This window comes from Protopterus annectens, chromosome 16.part0, assembly GCF_019279795.1.
Source record: "Protopterus annectens isolate FY-2018-M chromosome 16.part0, PAN1.0, whole genome shotgun sequence".
NCBI lineage: Eukaryota > Metazoa > Chordata > Ceratodontiformes > Protopteridae > Protopterus > Protopterus annectens.
Window position 1 is genome coordinate 653,594,019 of NC_056750.1, and position 26,264 is coordinate 653,620,282.

Consider the following 26,264-nt stretch of genomic DNA (forward strand, 5'->3'; position numbering starts at 1 on the left):
GACATGTATCCAGCCAGACTAGCCCGGTTAACAAATGTAAAATAAATAAATAATAAATAAATAATATCCCAGGCTGTGTTCTACATGAACTACAGAATGAACTGGCACCTTACCTAATTACCATGTTTAATCATAGCCTCACCTCAGGCTTTGTGCCCACTGAATGGCGCACCATGACGGTTATCCCACTCCACAAAGGGGGAGCCATGACGGACCCCGGGAACTACCGCCCCATTAGCCTGATGTGCCTGGTCTGCAAGGCCATGGAATGTATCATCATGGAACTCATAAACAAAGACATTGGTAATCTCCAAACTCTGGACCCTACCCAGTTCGGGTTTGTAAAAGGCAGATCATGTCTCCTAAACCTGATTGACTTCTTTGAAGCAGTCACCAAAGCCATAGATGAGGGTAAGGTGGTTCACACAGCTTATCTAGATCTCGACAAGGCTTTTGACACCATCCCCCACTCTGGAATTATAGATAAGCTCACTAAACTAGGTTTAAATCTGTATGTCAGAAGATGGGTTGCCAACTGGCTCACGGACAGAACCCACTCTGTGAAAGTAGCAGATTCCAAATCCAACTTCAGACGAGTGACAAGTAGAGTACCACAGGGTTCAGTCCTGGGTCCTCTCTTGTTTGGTATCTACTTCTCTGAAGTACAGGCTAACACAGAAAATCTTTGGCTAACAAAGTTTGCAGATGACTGCAAACTAGGAGCCATAATCGAAACTCCTAACGATGTGGACATACTGCAAAAGGGCCTCACTGAAACAGATGCCTGGTGTCAAAGCCATGGCCTGAAGCTCAATGCCAAAAAGTGTATTGTCATCCTCTTTGGTAAAAACTCTGTACCCATGAACTACCACATAAGTGGTATTCTACTTAATGCCGAAAGTGAGATAAGAGACCTTGGGACACAGGTGGACAGTAATCTCTCCTTTGATAATCACATTGCCACAGTGGTCAGGAAATCCTTCTACATGGCTCACCTCATCATAAGAGGTTTCACATCCAGAAAAAAAGAGGTCATTGTTCCCCTCCACTCATCACTCATTAGACCCATTGTAGAGTACAATGCCCCTTTTGGTATGTACCTCACAAGACATCTACAACAACTGGAAAGGCCACAGAAATACCTCACAAAGAGGATTACTGTCCTCAGACAGATGCCCTACTCAGACTGTCTCAAAAAACTCCAGCTTTACTCCGTCGCATATCGCCTGCTCAGAGGAGATCTCTGCCTAACATACAAAGCTATGTCAAACCCAGAGCTGTTGGACATGCTCCACTTACAGAAATCCCAATCCCTCCGAGCTACACGCTTTAGGGACCTAAACCTTGTCACCACAATAAACAACATGCTGGAGGGATAGATTCCTGTCCCAGAGACTTCCCATACTCTGGAACAGACTACCTATCTATGTCAAACAGAGCTCCCCATTAGCACTCTTCAAGATAAACCTTGATGATTGGATGGGAAATAGGAAATTCACCCCAGGGATCACTTCTGTGGGTCTGCTCGACAGGGGCACAGGAAAATAATTTTCTTCAGTGGCGAAAGCCAGGGTACCTTTTTGGCTAGGCTTATATAGGCCCTATGGCTAATAGCCTAGTACCTACCTATGAACCTATGTTCCAATACTATTTACTACCCATTCTGCTAGGCTCATATGTACTCACCTTGTACAAAAACCATATGCTTATTGGCTATCAATACCCTAAAGACCATACTATCACTCCAGAGATAAAGCATCCCACCTTCAGCCATGCCCATAAAAATGGGAACAATTCAGCCCCTTGCTCACTCTTTCAGCATTCCAACCCCAGGCACCCCAGCCCTAGATCAAAACAATACTACAAACTCTTACATAAACTTCTGTGGCTATTTACTAAGTACAAATCCAGCCTTATACTCGGTGGTGACATTCACCCTAATCCCGGCACACTCACCTCTGATAAATACACCCCCTCCAATTGTAACCTAAGCTGTCAAACTAGAATCAGTAGACCAACAAACTCTCTCATGGCCTGTCACCTCAGTATTAGGAGCATTAATAATAAGGTACATGAACTGCATGCTCTTCTGGCTGTCCACTCCCCTGAAATACTATGTCTATCAGAGACCTGGTTAAAACCTCACACAACTGATAATGAGGTGTTACCTCCTGGGTATAATATACACATGGTGGACCGTGTTTCCAGGAAGGGTGGTGGGGTAGCTATACTTTACAAATCAGGGTTAAATGTGACCAGAATTGTTAACCAACCGCCTCAGATCAACAACTCTGAGATTTCTGCCACAAGATTACAGCTTAACAAAAATAAATGCATTAACATCATCTGTATGTATATCCCTCCGGGTAACAACATAGACACACTTGAATTCACCCTCCACCGGCTATCATGTCACAACCCCCAAGAAACTCTACTGCTTGGTGACTTTAACATAGACTGGAGCACCTGTTCCTCACAGTCCCCCTCTAACCATATTAACCTGCATGCTTTCACATAAACCATAACTACCTCAACAAGGCTAGGTAAACCCATCCAAAAACAAACCATACTCGACTGGGTTCTTGTAAATAGCAACCCCCAACTGTACACTGTGGGTATGCTTCCCGGTGACCTAAGTGACCACCTCCTCACTTATGTCATTAAGCAAAAACACTAATATATGCGAGAGATGCAATTATACAGCCAATCTGGAGCAAAGCTCTCTCAACCCAAGACTGAAGCTGACGGTCAAGAGGAGAAGGAAAATACGAGCAACACACCACCAGTCTCACATAGACCTACTAAACCAACACTGGCAAATAACACATAAATACACGAAAACATTCTTGGAGGCTCTAAATAAAAATCTGCAAAAGCAACAGAGACCTCCAAAGCAGACACCCAAGCAACCTCCACACCCCATCACAAACCATGAAACACATACTTCACATAATCTGTGTGCCATGCAATCACAGCCCTTAAGGCAAAATAACATACCCAACACACTAGTAATAGGTGACTCTATAGTCAGGCACACTGATGTCCCACTAACTAGGCTGGACAAGGAGAAGGTTACAGTTAGCTGCCTGTTGGGCGCCAGGATCCACCACGTAACACAAGCATTCAGGTCACTCCAGAACAAGTACAAATACGACTCTGTCATTGTCCATGTTGGTGTGAATGACCTGAGACGTACCTCCCTGGACTACATGAAAAGAGACATGGAAGAGCTCTCTGATCACATAGCCCAGGCCGGTATGACCCTGACCCTGAGTAGCATCCTGCCCTCACCAAGAATGATGCCACAGTATAAAGAAAAAATGATCAATTTCAACAATTGGCTAAGTTTCTGGTGTCATTCAAAGGAGATCCAGTATATGTCCACCTGGGATGACATGCTTGATAAGCCACGTTGCTTCACAAGAGATGACTTGCACCTGTCACGCTTAGGGTTTTGAATACTGGCCAACGCTTTTGCCGCCCCCATAGTGCCTTTTTTAGACAAGGCACAAAAGACAAACCCACCACTGTAAATTGCACAAGTAACAAAAAACTGAGGGTAATGCTACTCAACGCCAGACGTCTAAACCTCAAAATGCATGCACTCGAGGCACTCCTCATTATGGAGACCATCGATATCTGTGCAGTAACAGAAACCTGGTTTAAGGCTCCAGAGAGCACCCCAGAACTACCAGGCTATAACTCATACCATACTTTTCGGCCACAGAACCCGGACTGAAACACAAAAGGTAGGGGGGGGTGTCCATATTCATAAAGGATACCCACACCTCCAGGTTAGTGGCACAGCACAATGCCTCAGAGATCATCCATGTGCAACTAACAACGGGCAAAACTGCAATTCAAATTGTAGCTTGCTACAGATCACCCACCATGACCCAGGACCCCCATTCCACATTTCTGGAGACACTGGAAAATATGAAGGTCCTACCAAATGCCCTAATATTGGGTGATTTCAATTACCCAAACATTAACTGGGAGAACTACTCAAGGACTAACTCCCTTGCCCAATGCTTCCTAGAATTTATAAACTCGAACGCCCTGGATCAACTGGTCAACATCCCCACCAGAGGTGGCAACATATTGGACCTGGTCATCACCAACATGGGCGACCGGTGTTCTACACCAGAGGTCAAACCCTTGCTGGTTAGATCAGACCATAGGCTAATCACTCTGGATATCCACATTCTGCCCCCACCCCCAATCAAGGAAACCACTGTGAAAAACTTTTCAAAAGCAAACTTCACGTTACTTAAGACTGAGGTGGAAAGGTTCACAGCCCCCATGCTAAAGGACAATGCTGTCCAAGCTGCTGAATCCCTTACAAAGGCACTCTTTGAGCAAGAATGCATGGATCATGCTATCCCAAACAAAACCAAGACTCACTCCTCCAAGAAAAGGAAACCAGTCTGGTGGACCCCTGCCATAAACAAGCTATACAATAGAAGGAGGAAACTAGTAAAGAAAAGAGTAAAATCCCAAGAAGGGAAGACATCCCTGATCAGTATCAGCAAGAAACTACGATCTCTCATAAAATCATCCAGGGCTAGCTTCGAAAGAAAAATTGCCAAGGACTCCAAAGATAACCACAAAGCTTTCTTTAGCTATGTCAAGAAGTGGAAACCCTCAGATCTGCTCTGAGTTAGTGCAGAATGGCACAAAATACACTGAACCGACTGATATTGCCAACATTTTGGCAGACAGGTTTAGTGCAAACTTCACCCCCTTCTCACCCACTAAAGGGCCCATAACCATACAAGAAGAATGTAGTGCCCCGGCAATCACTGACACACAGGTTAAAACAGCCCTATCCAAAGCCAAAAATACAGCTTCAATGGGACCAGACGGTGCCCAGGCTGTGTCTTACACGAGCTCCAAAATGAACTAACCTCTCACCTAAACACACTTTTCAAACTCAGCCTCTCTACAGGCTATGTACCCATAGAGTGGCGCACAGCAACAGTTATCCTGCTCCACAACGGACCCCAGGAACTATCACCCTATAAGCCTTATGTACCCATAGAGTGGCGCACAACAAAAGTTATCCCGCTCCACAACGGACCCCGGGAACTATTGCCCTATAAGCCTGACTAGCCTGGTCTGCAAGGCTATGGAGCGCATCATCATGGAATTCATTAACAGAAACATTGGACCCTACCCAGTTTGGCTTTGTTAAGGGCAGATCATGCCTCCTAAACCTGGTGGACATCTTTGTGACAGTTACCAAGGCTTTTGACGAGGGAAAGGAGGTCTACACAGCATACCTAGACCTCGCAAAGGCTTTCGACACCATTCCCCATTCTGGTATTATAGACAAGCTCACTAGCCTGAACATAAGCCCCTACGTCACGAGATGGGTTGCCAATTGGCTCACGGATAGAACCCACATGGTAAGAGTTGTAGGCTGTAGGTCTGACTCTAAACCATTTACAAGTGGCTTCCCCCAGGGCTCATTCCTGGGACCACTCCTGTTCAGTATATACTTCTCAGAGGTACAGGCAAGCACAGGAGGACTATGGCTGACCAAGTTCACAGACGAAAGCAAACTGGGGGCCATAATTGACTCTCCAGATGATATAGACATCCTCCAGAAGGGTCTCACTGAGACGGATACCTGGTGTCAAAATCATGGCCTCAAGCTAAATGGCAAAAAGTGCATAGTCATCCCCTTTGGAAAAAACAAAGTACCCACGAACTACCACATACGTGGTAGTCCCCTAAATACAGAAAATGTAATAAGGGATCTGGGGACCCAAGTAGATGGTAATCTCTCCTTTGGTAATCATATTGCCAAGGTGGTTAGAAAATCCTTCTATGTGGCCGACCTAATCACAAAAGGGTTTGCATCTAGAACAAAAGAGGTTATTGTGCCCCTCTACTCATCACTCATCAGACCCATCATAGAGTACAATACCCCATTTGGGATGTACCTTACAAGACACCTGCAACAGCTGGAAATACCACAGAAGTACCTCACCAAGAGGTTTACTGACCTCAAACATATGCCCTTTGCAGCCCGACTGAAGAAACTCCAGCTGTACTCGGTTGCATACCGCTTACTCAGAGGTGATCTCTGCCTGACATACAAGGCCATGTCCAACCCAGAATTGATGGACATGCTCCACCTAAAAAAAAAAACAAATCCCCGAGAGCTACCCGCTCTAGGGATCTAAACCTCACCACAATGATAAATAGGACATGTTGAAGGGATACATTCCTGTCCCAGAGACTCCACATGCTTTGAAACAGGATTCCAGTCTACATTAGGCAGAGCCCCTCACCAACACTCTTCAAGAGAAACCTTAACGAGTGGGTGGGAAACAGAAAATTTACCCCGGGGATCATGCAGTGGCTGTGCTGTACAGAGGCACAGGAAACTAATGGCTCTGCTGGACCGAGGCACAGGGAACTAATCTAAGGGGGCAGCGAAAGCCAACATATTCTGGCTAGGCTTATAGATGCCCTCAGGCAGATAGCCTAGTACTTACCGTATAAACCTATGAAAAAGCCGTTATCCCACAGATTCCTGTAATCAGGAAAGTCAGAAACAATAAAGACTTTCACCCTGCCAAATTCCAACAGGAACTTATCTCCTGTAATTGGTCTATGCTAAAACACCTTCCCCTAGAGGAGGCAGTTGCATATTTCAACAATAAATTTCTTGAAATCCTAGATTTGCATGCTACTGCTCACTCAAAGCAAACAAAAGCTAAAACTGTACCATGGCTTACTAAAGAGACCAGACAAAAAATCAATAGCAGAAACAAATTACGGGCCATATGGCACTCCACTAAAGACCCCCATGATCATGTTAAATACAGGCAAGCTAGGAATGAAACTAAAATAGTCCATTCTAACAGACAAAAAACAATACTATCATAATTTACAGACAGTTAACTGGAATAATCCTCAGAAGTTCTGGGCAGGTGTGAACAATCTACTTCACCCTGGAAAAACATCCACCCCCCATCCCCACTGCTACCATTGATAAATCTCCTCAGGATGTCTCTGACTGCTTTAACCATTTCTTTACTGAAACAATACAAACCCTAACTAGCCAACTACCTCCTAGCTCCCCCGGCCCTGATAATACCACCCCTCTAAACCAACCCTCATTTAGCCTCCAACCAGTACCCACATCACTCGTTCACTCTCTCCTCAAAAAATTAAAACACACCTCACCTCAGGCTTCATGCGCACTGAGTGGCACACAGCTACAGTTATCCCACTCCACAAGGGGGGATGGATCCCGGGAACTACTGTTCCATCAGTCTGACAAGCCTAATCTGCAAGGGCATGGAACTTATAAACAAAGACACTGGCAACCTTCAAACACTGGACCCCACCCAGTTTGGATTCGTGAAGGGCCGATCTTGTCTCCTGAATCTGATTGACTTCTTCAAATCAGTCTCCAGAGCTGTGGACGAGGGTAAGGCGGTCCACACAGCCTATTTGGACCTCGCCAAGGCCTTTGACACCATCCCCCACTCTGGAATCATAGATAAACTTACTAAGCTGGGCATAAATCCCTACATCACTCGATGGGCTGCCAGCTGGCTTACTGACAGAACCCAGACTGCAAAAGTAGCTGACTCCAAATCCAGCTCCAGACAAGTGACAAGTGAAGTACCTCAGGGTTCAGTCCTGGGACCACTGTTGTTTGGCATCTATTTCTCTGAAGTACAGGTCAACACTAAGGGACTCTGGCTAACAAAGTTCGCAGATGACTGCAAACTGGGAGCCATTATTGAATCCCCAAATGATGTGGATATTCTATAAAAGGGCAGTACAGAAACAGATGTCTGGTGCCAGAGCCATGGGCTCAAGCTTAATGCCAAGAAATGTATAGTTATCCCCTTTGGAAAAAAAAATGTACCCATGAATTACCAAATAGGTGGCAGTACACTAAACATTGAAAGTGTGATGAGAGACTTAGGGACACAGGTGGACAGTAGTCTCACTTTCTATAAGCACATTGCCACAACAGTCAGGAAATCCTTCTATGTGGCACACGTCATCACTAAGGGCTTTTCATCCAGAAAAAAAGGAGGTCATTGTCCCACTGTACTCATCCCTCATTAGACCCATTATAGAGTATAATGCCCCATTTGGTATGTACCTCACAAGACATCTGCAACAGCTGGAACAGCCGCAGAAATACCTCACTAAAAGAACTACAGGCCTAAAGCAGATGCCATATGCTGACCATCTAAAAAAACTCCAGCTGTACTCTGTGGCATATTGTCACTCAGAGGCGATCTGTGCTTAACATACAAGGCCATGTCAAACCCTGAGCTGTTGGACATGCTCCACTTAAAGAAATCCCAATCCCTCAGAGCCACAAGCTCCAGGGATCTAAACCTTGTCATCACAATGAACAAAACATGCTGGAGGGATAGGTTTCTGACCCAGAGACTCCCCATACTCTGGAATAGACTGCCCATACATGTCAAGCAGAGCGCCTCCTTGGCCCTCTTCAAAAGGAACCTTGATGATTGGATGGGAGATAGGAAATTCACCCCGGGGATCATGTCAGTCGCCCTGCTAGACAGGGGTCCAGAGAAGTAAATATTGTAGGAAGAAATATCCAGAGAATTGTTATGGCTAGGCTTGTATAGGCCCTAGGGCTGATAGCCTAGTACCACCCCATGAACCCATGAAATCCCTGTTCAAGGAGGGTTTATAAATTGGAAAAGGTTGTGTGAGGAGGGAAGTCATTGGTGGTAAAACTCACCACTCATTGTAATCCTTTCTGAATTCTAACCATGGTCCTTGGCATTACTAATGTCTGCAGGGACTTCATGATTTGTTTAATATAGGTTCACAGGCACTTTATTGAGCCAGGAGTATCTGTAGAAGCCTATCCATACAGTCACGTGAACTTTTTAACCCTTATATTTTAAGTATGAATAACCCATAGATGAGCAGAACATTTACATGTTGCCCTTATCCATGAAGGACAAGGGTGAATTTTCAGTTACGCATCGAATTATCCAGATTATATTTGAATAGTGTAAAGTATGTACTTTGCTTTATGTGGAGAAAACGATGATTCCAAAAAAGTGGTATTCTCTGCAATACATATCCGTCCCTCCAAAATGTTCTGTTTATATTACAAAAGGCATTTAGTCTCGAGTATGCCCCCATTGGATTTGCGAACATGTAGTAGGTCTGACAGAATAAGATCTGTTGAGGTTCTGTATGAGAGGTAGAGATCACCCCCTCAGTAGCCTGTATGACACTGAGAAGAAGGACAAGGCTTTGAAATGGTGCAGTTTTAATTATTTAGGTTTTTCATTTTTCTAGTAAGAAAGCTTGACAAGTACATACCTAAGGGGGTCATGATACTCGACAATTGACCTATTGAAGGTAGAATATAGCAGAATGATCACATCCCATGACCTGGTTGCCATACCCCTTAGTAATAAACTGAACTGTGAAAAAGTGCTTTCTTACAAAAGTGGATACTTTGTGATCAAATGAGAGTTTGCTGTCTACATGGGCTCCCAGGTCCCTGACTGCTGTATCAATATTCATGGGTGTGTTGCCTGTGGGTATCAGTTTTCATTGGTGTGTTGTCAATGTGTCAATATACCCTACCCTACCCTTTATGTGTGTGTGTGGGGCATGAAATGGGCATAACAGGGGAGATGTTCTTCCTCAGTCTTGCTCCTTTGTTGTCCTGCCAGTGTCATCAGACTGTAGATGGCTCCATCAGTGGTCTCTGTCTTTACCAGAAGCCATGACATTGAGTAATCCCCAACATTTCCTTACAGCCTCCATGCTGAGAGAGAGGTGAGAAGGCCAGTTGCTTTCTACTCCTTCATCCCTGTACTCTACAGAACTGACAGGAGACTCCGAATGCTGGTGAGATGCATGTCTATTTGAATGAATTAATTGTCTGAAATGGTTATGACAGAGTCTGTTTTGTAACCAGGCAGTCAGAGGATTAAGTCCATAACCTGTTATGTAGCTTTAGTCTAGATAAAGGGCCCCAGTAAACAAGTGCGAATGAATGTGTTTATGTATGTATGTATTTTATTTTACTTTTTGTTAACCAGGGTAGTGGAAGATAAGCCAGAATTAATGTGTAGCATTGCATGAGTTCAGCTGTTACATTCAGACAGAAAGTGACACGTATGTGGTAGACAAAACAGAGTCATATAGCATTAACAATAATTATAATGCAGAAGAGTAACACAGATAAAATGTTTATCATTCATGAGGTAAGAGTACTTTTAGTAAGGTAAAAGTCATAGGCATGGTGTACAGCATAAGACAAGATCCTGTTGAAATAAAAAGTTACACATGGCCACCCCCCACTGCGATTAACTTGTTTGTCATTTGTATGATATGTATTAATGTTATATGTGCGTGTGGTCATTTTGAGTAAGTGATGCTTCCCTTGAGCTGTGTGAGGATGGTAGAGATGCAGACTCTCCCTAAAGGCTTCACATGTAAGTTAAATCTCAGGGGTCTAACACCTAACTACTGTTCAGTTACTACATATAATGTGTTAAATATAGTCTTTCCCCTTTTACCTCAGCTATTGACTTTGAACATATATGTGAACATGATTTTACTGGAAAAATATCTAACTGCAAATTTTATATGGTTTGTCTAAAGTTAAATGTATACAGGTTATGAACACTGCAGGGGGCATTTGTTATTAGGTGTACTAATAGTTATGCAAATAAGATGGTACTTTTTTTTTTTTTCAAAAACAAGTTGTTTTATTTTAACAAGAGAAAGAAATATAAATTTTTTATTATGCTATTAAAAATTAAAATTATTATAATATTCAACAAAACACTAAAGTATTATTTACAAATCCATCTACACATCAGATCAATTAATTAAACTAAAATACCATGCTATTGAAATTAAATTTTTTTTTTTTTTTTGTAAATTATCCTAATATTAAAAAATAATGAAATTTTAGTTTGTTCTAGTCCTAATTGTGTTTATTTCCATATGGCATGATGGTACTTTTTATTTTAGATACTAATGTTTATGGAGAAGTATCTAAGTCTGTCATGGAAAGAAGCTACAATTTGAGAGACTCATAGCTAGAAGAGTAGTCCATGCAAGGCCACATGTCTTTAGATGTGATGGATTGTTTGAAAGCTCCTTTACCTAAGTCTTGTGTTTTTTCTATCTCAAAATTCTACAAAAATATGGATAAACGTCCACTGAGATCTTCAGTGTCTTCTGGTTGAGCTGAAACAGAATCACTTACTATTTATTTGATTATGGAAACCGTAAAGAATTATCCATCTTTTATCAGAGAAGCAGTGGTTTCTATTGATAAACAGAAGTCCATGGATATTACTAAATATGACATTTTAGGAACTGCTGACATTGAATGTATACCTCTGTTCCAAAATTAGATGGAGATAAAGTTTTTGGTACAATGCTTATCAACAGCAATGATTTTACTGTGTCACAGAGCAGAACCTTTCTGGAATACCTAGATAGTGTTTAAATGATTATTTCGTGTTTCTGGACAAACTTTATAGACCAAAGGAAAGAATTGCCATGGGTGGCTGGGTGATACTCAGTTATGCTACCCTTTATGATATGCTAAGAGGAATATTACATTTATAAGTCACATAAGCTGTCCAGCATTAAATTGTATCTGCACTTTATTGCTGATATTTTATTATGTGGTATAATGATGGCTATGGTTTTAGACTTATTTATGTTGTACATTAATTATTCACATTTTTTTCTCAGAATGTGGCTGATGTAAATTATTTTGATTTGATTGTTTCTAAGGCAGGGATTCTAACAAGTTGTTCACTAAAATTTCTGTAAAGAAGTAGAAAATGAGTTTACTGTAGTAAATCCTTGGTTTTCATGTATATGTTGCTTTGAATATTTTCTGTAAACCAGTTGTTAATTGTTTACTTATTTTTGTAAATGATAATCTGTAGAACATGTGGAGCTTTTCTCCCCGGGCCTCCACTGAACAAGGGCTGCTTAGCTCAGTCGAACAAACCCAGTCAACAAATGTAAAATATAAATAAATAAATAATAGTTTCCTACAATAATGTATCATGCACCCACCCTATTTGTTAGAAGACAGAGTACAAGCCCTAGCTGGCCTAATTGTGCATGCTGAATATTTGAAAGAGCGTGAGTTATTGGAAATGAGTTGTTTATCAAGGATAGTGACAGAAGCTGCTGAATGTGTTACAGCTAGGAGAAATAATATATTTAACACTACAAAACAAATGAGCTTGGATAGAAATTTAGTTATGATTTTCCTTATATGTTTTATAAAAATGTGTGGAATTTTGAAGACTGTATGTGAAACAACATGCTTAATCAAGACTTGTGAAGTATAAAACATTATTTAACTCAAACAGTGGTGTGGCCACAATTGATAATAATAAGAAAGGCATTTATCAGTGTGGCTTCCGCTGTCAACGTGAATATATTTTAAATAGTGGTAAATGTGAGAATTTAAAGAGAAATTATGTCCTCCCTGGACAATTCAACTGTTTACCCTTCCAAAAATGTTGCTTGTACTGCATTATGCAAAAGATGTGCCACATTTTACATTGTGAGAAGTGTAAGGTGTTTACAAGACAGGGTTCATGAATCTGTATATGCTATTAGATCTGGCCTTTCCAACAATCCACTGTATAGGTATTTTATTGCATTGTAAAGATTTTAAACAGTTTTAATTTTGTGTTTTCGATGTTAATGGCAATGACGATAAACATGCTTTGTACATTAAGGCATGCACATGGCAAGTTTGTTTAAATGCCTGTGCAGTGTTTCCCTTGTTCTTAATAGTATTGTTACTTTTAAAAATGCACCTATAAAATAATTATTGGCTACATGTCGTAATGATTGTAAATATTACTGCCATGTTCAGGGTTTCTCACAGTCTGAAAAAGTCTTAGACATGATGAAAATGCATAATGTGAATTTTATTGTTTTCTGAAAAAAAAGCATATAGCATTACTTGTTTGTTTTTAGAATGCACCTTGGCTATGTGGATTTGCATTTATTTTTATGTGTTTGCTGGCTTTCAACATTTTAGTATAGCAAATTCACAAGTGTGCTGTGTTTTTTTTTGACATACCAGTGCATGTTAGCAAATCACAGTACTATTTTATTGTTTTCATTATTGTCTAAAGTCTATTGTATGAAGTAATATATTCTGTTGTACTTTTAAGTAAAGAGTTTTTAGTAGGTATTACCACCAATATTTTTGTTAAGTGTACTTTTGCAGTAAGAAGCTGGGGAATGTTTTTCATCAGGATTCTTGTATACACATCATTTCTATTGCAAAGATGCACATAATCACTTGCTAATGCGGGAGGGCTTCCAAGACAATGCATACATGCATTTCTTTGTTCCTCCTGCTCTTATGCACCAGGACTACACAATATGATGATGAACAGTGACATTAAAGCTCATCTACAAACACTGATGAGAGGAAGCAGCTACTTATGCAACAGTTAATTAGCATTCCTCATCATGTCCTGACAAGGGTGGATAACACAGAAACAAAAACCAAAATATTTCACCTGTCATGCATCTCACTGCTTATCACCATGGTCTTGGTTGGAGCAGCTGGTCATTGAGGATGCCATTGGCAAAAAAAGCATCATAGATATTCAGACAGTCCACATCTCTGCTTGGGAGGTAATTTCAGAATTGTGTTTACTGCCAGAAAGTTCAATTTTAGCTCTACTTTCCAGTCCTCCTATGTAGGCACTGTTGCAGCCTTCCACAACTTTGGGAAAAGTTCATGTCCAGACAAAGCCATGACAGTTGCCATTTGCCTGTGCACTTTCTCCAGCCCTTCTTGAAGCAGTCCTAAATGGATAGTCTGAATGTTGAACAAATTCATATGCCCCATGGCAGGGTCTGTGTTTGCATTTACCAAGTTCCAGAAACCCTTAATACATTGTTAATGAATATAGCATGAGTAGAGATTGGTTTGCATCTTCACTGCTCATTTTTGGCAAGCAGCATTAGCTGAAATAAACAATGTGCCAAACAAAGGAAGAAAATACAAATTATTCCATATCTGAAATGTAATTTACATTACTTTAAGCCTGCCAGTGGTGCATCATGTACTGCCTTAGGCTGTTGTTCATTTGTCTTAAGCTTCTGTTCCTTCACATTTGCAGAGCAAAGCTTAATGTGGCTATTGTATGATTTTTACCTGATTCACTTTGTGAATAAAGGCTAAAAGTAAGCTGCTGTTCCTTTCCAGAACTCCTAGTACTCGGTACACAAGTTCATCTTGAGTTTGTTTGTCCTCTGCATAGCTACTTAAAAATACCAGTCCAGATATTTAAAACTGATTTGCTTCCAAATAAGATACCGTTTCCATTTTCACACCATATCTGGCATCAGTGCAGAGTTGAGAGAGTAAATCACTGTCATTGCTTCAATAAGGCGTAATTGGACATCCCCAAATATTGAGTTATTTTCTCTTGAACAAGCCCTGTTAGGTTTTATAGGACTATTTGCATTTATCCCATGTGCCTCTAATACAAGAGGTTTAAGGAATCACACAGTGGAAAATCTAGCTTGGCTGGAATTTTCTTTTAGTTTTTACTATTTTATGTTGCTGTCTGGCATTAGTAAAAGGTCATCTGCACGTTAGAGTGGTACTCGACAGCCCCAAACCGTAACCTCTCTTCCCACGTTATCCTTTTAAAAAATTCTAGTGTAAGGTTAAAACTATTAAATTTCAGAGAAAAAGGGAAACTTAAGACTTCTAACAAAAAAAAAAAAAAAAAAAAGGAAAAAAATCATAAACATTTCTGTGAATTTCTTAACACAAAGAGGGTTATGATCAGGTCTCCTATCGTGAAAGTGTTGTTCTGTATTCGAGACTTGCATGCTAAGAAATTCACCTCTTGAGATTCCAACTCCAAGTTCACACAACAGTGGAGAAAAATAAAGAAAAGGAAGCTTCCTAAACCCCACTGTTAGAGTCTTGCATGATCTCTTCCCTGCGTGTTTGGCGATTTGTGAATCGGTTTTAAAACAAACCCATTTAAAGATCAATGAAAGCACAGACAGGTAGATGTAGAAATATAGAACTACTAATTTCTACCAATTTGTCATTCCTCTGTCCCAGTCTTTTGATGTACAAGATTCAGTTCGTTTTTAAACTTTGAATTCCTGGAACAAAAGGAAAGTCTCCTTTATAGTTATAAAAATGATGAAAACGGGAAAAGTGGGAACTTCACAAATCAAGCTTCTAAACTAAAATGCATCTCCAGAAGTAAAAAGGTGATTTCATAGTCACCATGTGAGGTCACCTTTCATGCAGGTGCTGAACATAGTAATTATTTCATATTTTAATGGAGTGCATGGAATTGTCATGTTTTTGCTGCTCAGAATGTAATTTTTGGATATTTTCATGGAATGCATAGCATCATCCTGTAGGCAGGTGCTGAAATAATTTTCACGTCTTACATAATAAAAATATAATTATGAAGGTGGGCTGTTTCAGGTTTGCAGTGATGGGATATTGCTGACCAGGAGCCAAATGCATGAGGCAGGTAGTTGCCTGATATAACAGAGGTGTCTGACTGATGTTGATGAAAGTTACAAAAAAAAATAAAGACCTATTTGAGACATTGTTTATGAATAGCAGCCTTTGAAGCACTATATAATCTGATAGAGCATCTTTTTCTTTGTAAGGACTAGTGAAACAAAATGTCTACACAGCGCAGTCTGGGATATTTCTTATGATGAACTGCTACATGAAAATAGATGTACAAGGCAAAAGCAATGCAAATCTGTTTAATGCATGCTCGTGAAAACCATAGCGACACGGTCATAAATTTCTTCAACCCCCCCCATATTTGATTTCATTAATAAAAACGAGAACCAGGAGCTTTAATGGTTAACTGACTTCTATTGAATTTAGTTGCCCACTTGCTGTGGAGGTATGTAGTGAATGACATCATCATCAGCTGGTCTCGTGAAGCTGTGTAAAACCTGAAGCATTTAGACTCTTGGCCTAGTTTAAGTGTTTACTTAACAAATAGTTACCAAATAACAGTAACGTATAAATTAACACTGTTTACATGTGTCATTAGGAGATGTAATTTATAATAGATAAATACTCCTCTAGTGGTGAAAAAACTCCCGGGCAAACTGGCAAAAAGCCAAAGTTTCACAATAAAAGAGTCCAGTAGTTGAATTTATCCATGCCTTCTTTTTACTTGTATCAGACAAAAATCATCTATTATTCTTCCTTGCTTTTTGCCACACAAACATGTTTTACTGCAAATGTCTGCATGTTGCTTATCTAGAGTCTTTGAAGTCATTGCAAAGAAGTACTTTTTGTACCATGGCATCAAGTTGCCCTAGTACACAGAGACTCAGAAGTGAGTTTAAGACAATAGTCAGTCAGTCTTTGGCAACACTCTGAAGTGTTTCTACCGGCACGTAGAGACATCATTTTGCATTATTAGTGCTAGTTTTGCCACCTGCGTCCAGTCATTGAAATATAGTGTCATGCGGCTAGTTCAGATATTAATGGATTTATGTATTTCACATACTGGGTATTACCGTTCATAAAATTCCCTTCTGGGGATAAATGGATGGGTATAATGCAGTTATATTTATGTCTTAGAAAACCAAAATGATACTTGCCAATTTCATTAACTCATTTCCAGTGGTTAACATTTTATATTTTATACATGTAGATTGTTGGAGCAAAGTTTTGTGAGGTGCCATCTCTTCTGTATTCTTACTGACTCTGAAGGTTTTTCCACCTTGTGAGCTATTTTGCTAATATATTCCATGGGATTAGTACTTGTTTTCAGCATAACCCATGGATGTTCATCGTGTTACCCTGCTGCAGTCATTACACTTGGGTTATCCTGTCATCAGGCGGTCCCGCAGTCGGCCGGAATTCCAAAGTCTTGGTCCAGCGTCGGTTGCTGTCGCTTCTTCCCTGATGTCAGTGCACCAGGGGTATATATAATGTATCCGATGCCATTTTCTTCAGTCTTTCTTGCCGTGCGGTGCCCGAAGCAGAAGCAGTTCGCAAGTGCCGGTTGGCCGACTCCTGAGATTTTCGAAGTCGAATTTCAGATCCGAAGTCTTCAATAAAGCTAAGTACCCCGTTGGGGAAACTTTTCTTGCCTCAGACCGATGTCAGAAAAAGTTAACAATTATATTTCTTGTGGGAAGCAAATACCTCATAAGGATTTTCATTCTTACTGCATACCTTGCCTAGGCCCAGACCACAACGTCACTAGTTGTCATTTTTGTGCTAGGTTTAATAAGCGTACTATAAAAAGACGCTTTGATTTCGCACGACACTACTTCGGTAGAAAATTCAACTACACTATGCCGTCGGAGCAACCGACTACCAGCGTACACAAAAAATGCAAGGATAAGGACAGGCAGCCTAGACCCAAGCCAGACTCCGAGGCCTCAGCTGGTCCGGTCTCTGGTTCACCGGTCTTCAGTGAGGCTCCGACGCAGCCCCTGACTACCGCAGATCTGGAACCCGATACCGCTTTGGAACTTTTGGCGGAAAGTACTAGGCCGACGCAGCCATTTTGTTTAGGCCCTACTGACGACACTGCTGAAAAAGATGTCGGTCCTGCAGAAACACCTTCGGTTTCTAAAGGCGTCTTCAGACCGACGACGCTCACCATAAAAACTTATCCTAAGACTAAGACCCCTATTAAACCTAAAAAGACTGCACTTCAGACCCCTGTTCAAGGCCCCATGCCTAAGAAACAGATGCTCAAAATGGCTGAAGATTTGATCTCTTTAATCAGGGGTTCCCAACCCCCTCCCAACAAAAGGCCTAGACAAGAGGAAGATTATGCCTCCTCTGAACAAGTGTCTATTTCCTCAGGCTCCTGTGAGGACCAAGATTATTCCTTCTCCCCTTATGAAGATTCTGATGCTGAGGATTCCATTCCCTCAGCTTCTCCCCCTGAAGACTACTGCTTTGGGGAAACCTTACACACTATGAGGGAACATTTTCACTGGGAAGGTCAGGACTACTCTGACTCAAAGAAAAGGCTCAGAGAGTTTCTTTTACTCCCCCAGCACAGACCACTTGCCATCCCCCCAGTTTTAGACATTGTGGATGATGTTTACTTAGAATCCAGTTTGAACCAAGATTCTCTGCCTCCTGCTCCGGCCAACCCTGACAGATATATAGAGTGCCTGATTCCCACAAATTTCTTTATAAAAGTCCTGTTGCTGATCCAGAGACTATCTCCCAGGGTCCCAAAGGGGCTAAGGCTTCTATGGCAAAAAATCCTGTACCCTCTGAAAGGGATTCCAGAGCACTAGACAGGTGGGGGAAAAAGATTTATACCTCAGCCACACTAGCTATGAGGGCACTAAACTGCCAGTTTCACATGCTAAAATATCAGCAATGTCTAATGTCTCAATTAAAACAAAAAATGAGCACACTCCCTCAACAGTCTGAATTGAAAGAAATGCAGGATCTGTTGCATGCAACTGAAGAGGTGGGCAAACCTACTTTACAATGTGGGTTTGATTCTTTGGAGGCTTCCTGCAGAGCAGCTGTCACTGGGTCTGTTATACGTAGGCATGCTTGGTTAAAGGAACAAACTCTACCTGATCATGTTAAAGCAAAGCTTCTAGATGCTCCCTTACAGCAGGATGTTCTTTTTGAAGTTAAAGCAGAAGAAGTCTTAAAGAAAATGAAGGATAACGCAAAATCTATGCAGACAGTCAAAGATTTCCTACAGGTACAGCCCCCTCGCTTCAGCAGAAATTGGCCAACAAAAAATTGGTCCTTTCCAGCTACTGACAGACCACAGAGGGGTAAATACAGACGTCCAAGAGGCAGAGGACAACCACAAGCCCAGTACAAACCTCGACAATGGGGCACTGCAGCACAGAAGGGAGGAGAAGACAGGTCCCAAACTACCAGAAAGCAAACTCAATGACTTGCACCTCATCTGGCCAAGAAACACTTTCTTGGCAGCCCCCTTAGGAGGAAAACTCGCACTTTTTTCAGACAACTGGCACATTGTCACAAAGGACAAATGGGTCCTAGACATAATTTCACGAGGATACAGATTCCATTTTCACACCTTGCCAATGAAAAGAGGAATGCCATACCTGCCACAAAATCAATGGGCAGAGGCACAAAAACAAATTACAGCTCTCATGGACATGAGAGCCATTCAACTGGTACCTACTCGAGAGCAAGGCCAAGGATTTTACTCAAGACTATTTCTAGTTCCCAGAAAGGACAATGCCTGGAGACCAATTCTGGACCTTTCAATTCTAAACACCTTCTTACAAGTACCCAAATTCAAGATGCTAACACTACAGAAGCTTCTTCCCATGTTGGGCAAGAAAGCATGGCTAGTAACGTTGGACCTCAAGGAGGCACACCTGCATGTCCCTATCAGACAAAGTTGCAGAAGATACCTCCGTTTCATTGCAGGTTCAAACCATTACCAATTCTCTGCACTGCCCTTTGGCTTATCTACTGTGCCCAGGGTCTTCACAAAATGCCTGGCACCAGTAATTGCATACTGCAGACAAAGAGGAATTCAAATATACCCATAACTGGATGACTGCCTCATCCAAGCAGAAAGCAAGGACACCCTCTTACAACATCTGGCTTTTGTAAAACATCTTCTAAGTTGCATGGGGTACACAGTAAATGAAAAGAAATCAAAACTAGTACCCTCACAAAATATGACATTCCTGGGTGCCAGCTTGAATACAACGGCCCAGAAGGCTTATCTGACGCCAGACAAACAACTACAACTGACTCAATATTTCAAAATAATGGCAACAAAGACCCAGCTACCTGCAAGAAAAATTCTGCAGGCCTTGGGCTTCATGGCATCTTGCATACTACTAATACCATTTGCAAATCTGCATATGAGGAAATTACAGTGGTACCTAAAAAGCGTATGGTCTCAACACAGCCACAGCTTGGACACAATGATATCTCTCATTCCCTGCCTACAACAGGAGTTTCTGTGGTGGTCACTGGCTTGTCACCTCAACAAGGGTCAGCCTTTCACCTTGCCCCCAGCCAGGCAAACTATGACAACAGATGCATTGGACTATGCCTGGGCGGTACACATGGCAGGACAGTGCGTTCAAGGCGTATGGACTGCAGATCAAAGGAATCTGTACATCAACCAAAAAGAGATGCTAGCTGTACAGAATGCTCTGACAGCCTTCAAGAATCTATTACATCCAGGACAGCTTACAATAAGGACGGACAACACCACAGTAATGTGGTACATAAACAAACAAGGGGGTACACACTCCTACCCTCTATGCAGGCAAGCAATGACCTTGTGGAACACAGCTCTGGCTTACCAAGTTCAGTTACAAACTCAATTCCTGCCAGGAAAAAAGAACACATTGGCAGACGACCTCAGCAGAAACCTCGTGGATCCCCACAAGTGGAAACTGGATCCACAAGTATTTGCAATGATAACTCAAAAATGGGGTCTTCCAGACATAGACCTGTTTGCCAGTCCTCAAAACTATCAACTAACAAAATTTTGTACAATGACACTTCAACATCAAGCTTGGAAAGTGGAAGCACTCTCATTCAGTTGGAAAAACCTGACAGTATATGCCTTCCCTCCATTGCCTCTCCTCACAAAGGTGCTTCTGAAAGTCAGAAAGGAGAGACCACGACTGATACTCATAGCCCCAGACTGGCCACGCCAGCACTGATATCCACTATTGAGGAATATGGCCCAGAGCCCACCTTGGATTTTACCACAAATTGCCCATTTGCTCACACAGCAAAACAATCAGATTCTTCACAGCCAGCTAAAAACCTTAAATCTGGCTGCATGGCATATCACCTAAACATTCAGCCAGCTTCTCTTCCCCAAGCAGTTATGGATGTTATTCTGGAAGCTAGGAGGCCCAGCACCAGGAAGGCCTATTCAGACAAATGGAAAAGGTTTTGTGCCTGGAACCAAGCTAAAGGCCAAAACACACTTCAGCCTCACATGCCTCAGATTCTACAATATTTAACTGAGATGTTGCATAAAGGACTTTCTTTTTCTTCCATTAAAATCCATGCATCAGCTATTTCAGCCCACTACAACACAGAACCACCCTTATTTTCGCATCCACTTCTAAGGCAGTTCCTCAGAGGGGCAAAAAACATTAGGCCACCCAGGAGAGCACCTACACCAACATGGGACCTAAATTTTGTCCTGGAAAAACTTACGCTACCTCCCTTTGAACCAGCTTTCTCTGCAGATCTGCAGTTCCTATCATGGAAAACTGCCCTGCTGCTAGCAATAACTTCAGCTAGAAGAGTCCCAGAGCTGCAGGCACTAATGGCAGTGGAACCTTTCATCATTTTCCATCAAGACAGAGTTTCTCAACGAACTAATCCTTCCTTCATGCCTAAGGTGGTTTCCAGTGTGTCTTTAAATCAAACCATTCACTTACCCACCTTCTTCCCAAACCCACAGAACAAAGGAGAAAGACTCCTGCATTCCTTGGACATTCACAGGCAACTTCATTACTACTTGGATAAAACTAAGGCTTTCAGAAAATCTGACCAGCTCTTTGTATCCTATGCTACAGCTTCACAAGGGAAGGCTATATCCAAACAAACCATTTCCAAATGGATAGGACATTGCATTCGTTTTTGCTATGCCCATCATGGAAAACCAGTTCCTGCTACCATTAGGCCCCACTCTACCAGGGCAATGGCTACATCTACAGCCTTCCTCAGGGGAGTTCCAACCAAGGAGATTTTGGAAGCTGCAACTTGGAGTTCAGTACACACCTTTACCAAACACTATCACTTACCACTTTACTCTAAGACTAGGACTGGCTTCGCCACTGCAGTTCTGCAGGGCCTTCTAGCCTCCTCTAACCCTCTATAACTCCTCCACCCATCCATAGCTTTGGGATTCTACCCAAGTGTGATGACTGCAGCATGGTAACACGATGAACATAGTACAGTTTTGTGCCTACCATAAATGTAGATGTTCGAGTGTTCACCCTGCTGCAGTCCAGGTTACCCTCCCTCCATCCCCTCTGATCTAACTGGCTAAATCTCTGCAATACCTTCCTGATGTATTTGCTTGTAGCTGGAGGGATTTTGTGTTGCTGCAAAAATTACTTAATTTGATACTAATTACTGACCACCTTTTTGGGGGCACCTGACATCTGGGGCAAGAAAAACTGAAGAAAATGGCGTTGGATGCATTATATATACCCCTGGCGCACTGACGTCAGGGAAGAAGCAACAACAACCGACGCCGGACCAAGACTTTGAATTCCGGCCGACTGCGGGACCACCTGACGACAGGATAACCCAAGTGTGATGACTGCAGCAGGGTGAACACTCGAACATCTACATTTATGGTAGGTATAAAACTGTACTTTTACAAGTCTGATGGATATTATAACTTTTCTGTGTTGTATACCTCAGAAAATAGCCCTTTTGAATGATCCCCTGGTACTAAGATTGTAAACTTAGTAATAAGCAAGAATGATAGATCATGCACATCAATGCAAATTCTTTGTGTAACACTGTTAGATTGGCATAGTTTGCAAATTTTAATGAAAATATATCAGAAAACTTTACATACACATCATGCAAGTGAGGATCCAAAGTAACAAATTGTGAAATTATCCATCCCTGCTCCCTTATAGTGCAAATGTTGATGGTTAATAAAAAATAATTGCCTCATTTTTTTTTTTTTATAGATGGAGTGTCTGAAGTTAATAGCGTCCCAGAGGTTCACAGACAAGAGAATGGGGTACCTTGGAGCCATGCTTTTGCTTGATGAGCGTCAGGATGCCCACCTGCTGATCACAAATTCCATCAAAAAGTAAGTGCCACCTTCTGTACTTCTTATGTTAAGGCGGGGCACTGCCTGCCCTGCTGCTGTGACCTGAGGCTGCACATTCACTGTAAGACACAGAGCTCCTTCTTTGGAATTTGATATGTAAATGTGGATGATATGTTTAAGGAATGTAGACAGTGTAACAGCATTATATGGCAGGACATTGTGTAATGTGGTACAGTTTGTCACACAGTAGTGTTACATGTTAACTCATTCTATTTATTTGCTTAATTATTTATAATTATTTGAGAAGGAAAAAGCACACTAGTGTGGCTTTGTTTTCTCTGTGCATGTAGGAAGTCTTGCTGTATGGAACTGTCATTCTGATAACATAATGTTGACCCCATTGTACAAAGAAACTGCTGTGATTTTATTGGGATGTGCCATGGTAACTTTATTTTCCAAATGCATGGTCACTCGTGCTGAATGGAGACGGGTTCTTTGATAGTGTCACTGATGGACAGTAATCTCTATAACTTAGGCACTACAATTAGAAAGCTACTGACTACATATAAATTCACCTCAACTTGCTACTTTTTGGGTCACTTATTCTGATGTAATAGACTGTCTCACATAGTGGAAAACAGCACAGTGTGGCATTTAGTGGTTAGACAGCAGCCACTAGCTGTTTAGTAGGCTATTTTCTTGTAGATGTTCTTCGTCTTTCACTGTTGCAGTCATCACATTTGGGTTATCCTTCCAGGGGTTGCCCTCAGTCGACCCAAATACCAGAGGCTTAGTATTTCTGCATAGGTTGCTGTCACTCCATGACTAACTTCAAGTCGTCAGTGGTATAAAATCAGGCATTCAACGCCATTACTTCAGTCTTTCTTGCTGAGGAGCTCGAAGCAGAAGCAGGTCACATGAGTGCCAGTCAGCCACTACCTGAGTTTTCATTTCCGAATTGAAGTTGAAGTCTTCTAAGCTAAGTACCCTATTGGGGATCCTTTTTTTCTTGCTCTAACTGATGTCAGAAAAAGTTAACAATTGTTTCGCCTGTGGAAAACAAATACCACACCAAGACTTTTATTCTTACTGTCACCTGTTTAGGCCCAGACCACGACATCCCTCATTGCCGCTTTTGTGCTTTGTTCAATGCCAGAACTATACATCATTGGGCCCTTATTGTAGCTAGATATTTTCACTCTCAGTTCTCGAATTCCGATATGGCTTATGTAAGCCATCTGACTACTGATCTTCTGAAAAAACGTAAGGATAAAGACAGACCGCACAGGCCAAAACTGCCAACAACGCTTCCGCTAAGCTAGTCATCAGTTCTCCGGTCCTCAGTGAGGTGCTTTCACAGTCCCTGATGCTCGCTTCTCTGGATTCGCAGGCTGCTACTGAGACCCTTTCGGAGTCTGGTATGCCACAAGACTGTTCTTCGACTAAGGATCCTGTGGGTGTCTTACCTTGGATGGGTCCGGAGCCGCTGAGCAGGCACCAGCTTCCAAGGAAGTACTTCACACTACCGATACTCGACACAGACCAACTACTTCTTTCACGTGTTCAGTTCTTTCTAAAACTACAGAGTTTCTAAGGCCCAGGGTACAAACTACGCCCAAAAAACCGACTACCCAAGCCCAGGTACCAGCTTCCTTGCCTCAATCTCGAATGCTTAAAATGGTGGAAGACTTTATTATGCTTATTATGGCAAGCCAGGCTACCACTTCCAAAAGAAAAAGAGACTTGTCCCCCAGTAGCTTTATCTGAACAGGGGTCCGATGACTCTGATGCTTCTGAATATGAAGACATGCAACCCTTTTCTGCTTATGAGGATTCTGATGCAGAGGAATCCAGTCCTTCTGCCTCTCCACCTGAGGATTTTTCATTTGGGGAAACCCTTCATACTTTGAGGAAGCATTTCCAACTGGAATGTCAGGACTATCCTCAGTCAAAAAAGAGATTCAGGGAATTCTTAGATCTTCCACAGCACAGACCTTTGGCCATTCTTCTTGTCCTGGATGTTGTGGATGATATTTGTATGGAATCCAGTTTGACTTCTGACACCCTTCCTCCTGCTCCCAGGAAACCTGACAGGTACTACAGAGTCCCTGACTCTCACAAATTCCTTTTCAAAAATCCCACTGCTGACCCAGAGGTTATCTCTCAAGGACCTAAAGGAATTAAAGCAACCTCAGCTAGGAATCCCACCCCCTCAAACAGGGATTCCTGAGCTTTAGACAGATGGGGTAAAAAAGTGTACACCTCTGCTACTATTGCTATTAAAGCATTAAATTGCCAGTTCCACATGCTGAAATATCACCAACATACAATGGAACTCCTCAAACAAAAATATCTTCCGTTCCTGCTTGTGCAGAAAATAAAGAATTACAAGAGCTAATGCATTCTGCAAGTCAAGTTAGTAAGCAAACCTTGCAATGTGGCTTTGATGCCCTAGAAGCATCTTGCAGGGCAGCAGTCACTGGTTCTGTCCTTAGAAGGCATGCTTGGCTTAAGGAACAGACCTTGCCAGACCATGTCAAATCCAAACTATTGGACGCACCATTGAACAAAGACAATTTATTTAGCACCAAGGCAGAAAAGGTCTTAAAAAAGATGGAAGAAAAAGCTAAATCTATGCAGACAGTTAAAGACTTCTTAGAGGTCCAGCATCTGAGGTTCAGTAGGCATTGCCCTTCGAAGCACTGGTCCTTTATTGCCCCCTCCAGGCCAGCTCAGCCCAGACCCAGGGGAAGCAGACCCCCCCCAGACAGCATCCCCAGGGACTGCAAGAGATCTAAGCAATGGAGATCCTCCTCTTCAAAAACAGGGAGTGCAAAGCCACCCCCTTATGGTAAGAACTCACAATGACTTTACACCTCCACCCCTTACCTCTGCCCACCTGCTTGTGCCCCTAGGAGGAAAGTTGTCCTTCCATGCAAGGAACTGGGCCTCTATTACCAATAACCGATGGGTCCTCAACATAGTGTCCCAGGGATACACATTTTTCTTCCACACTCTGCCAACCTCAAAAGTGTTCCCAGATCTTCCTCCAAACCAGTGGGCAGAGGCCAAAAAACAAGTCCTTTCCCTCCTCTCCATGAGGGCAGTACAGCATGTTCCTGCAGAACACATAGGCTAAGGTTTCTATTCCAGATTTTTCCTATGCTTTCCAAGGATGCTTGGTTAGCCACCCTAGACCTAAAAGAGGCCTACCTACACATCCTAATCAGGGAATCTTGCAGGAATTACCTACGTTTCAGGGCAAGAGCTATGCACTTTCCTTTGGCTTATCCACTGCTCCCAGAGTTTTCACAAAATGCCTGGCTCCAGCCATTGCTTTTTGCAGACAAAGAAATATTCAAATTTACCCCTACTTAGATGATTGCCTGATTCAGGCAGACAGTCAGGAAAAGCTGTTACAGCACATGACCTTTGTAAAGGATGTAC

The 26,264-nt window shown here is 42.1% G+C and overlaps 1 protein-coding gene across 1 annotated transcript in view; it reads left to right on the forward strand.

Annotated features, from left to right (window-relative positions):
- LOC122790635 (AP-1 complex subunit gamma-1-like) overlaps positions 1 to 26,264 on the forward strand; it is a 700,858-nt gene that overhangs the window by 195,158 nt on the left and 479,436 nt on the right. Inside the window, exon 3 of the mRNA XM_044058159.1 lies at positions 22,732 to 22,856. Within this exon, the coding sequence (XP_043914094.1) occupies positions 22,732 to 22,856 (125 nt within the window). The remainder of the gene's footprint in view (positions 1 to 22,731; positions 22,857 to 26,264) is intronic.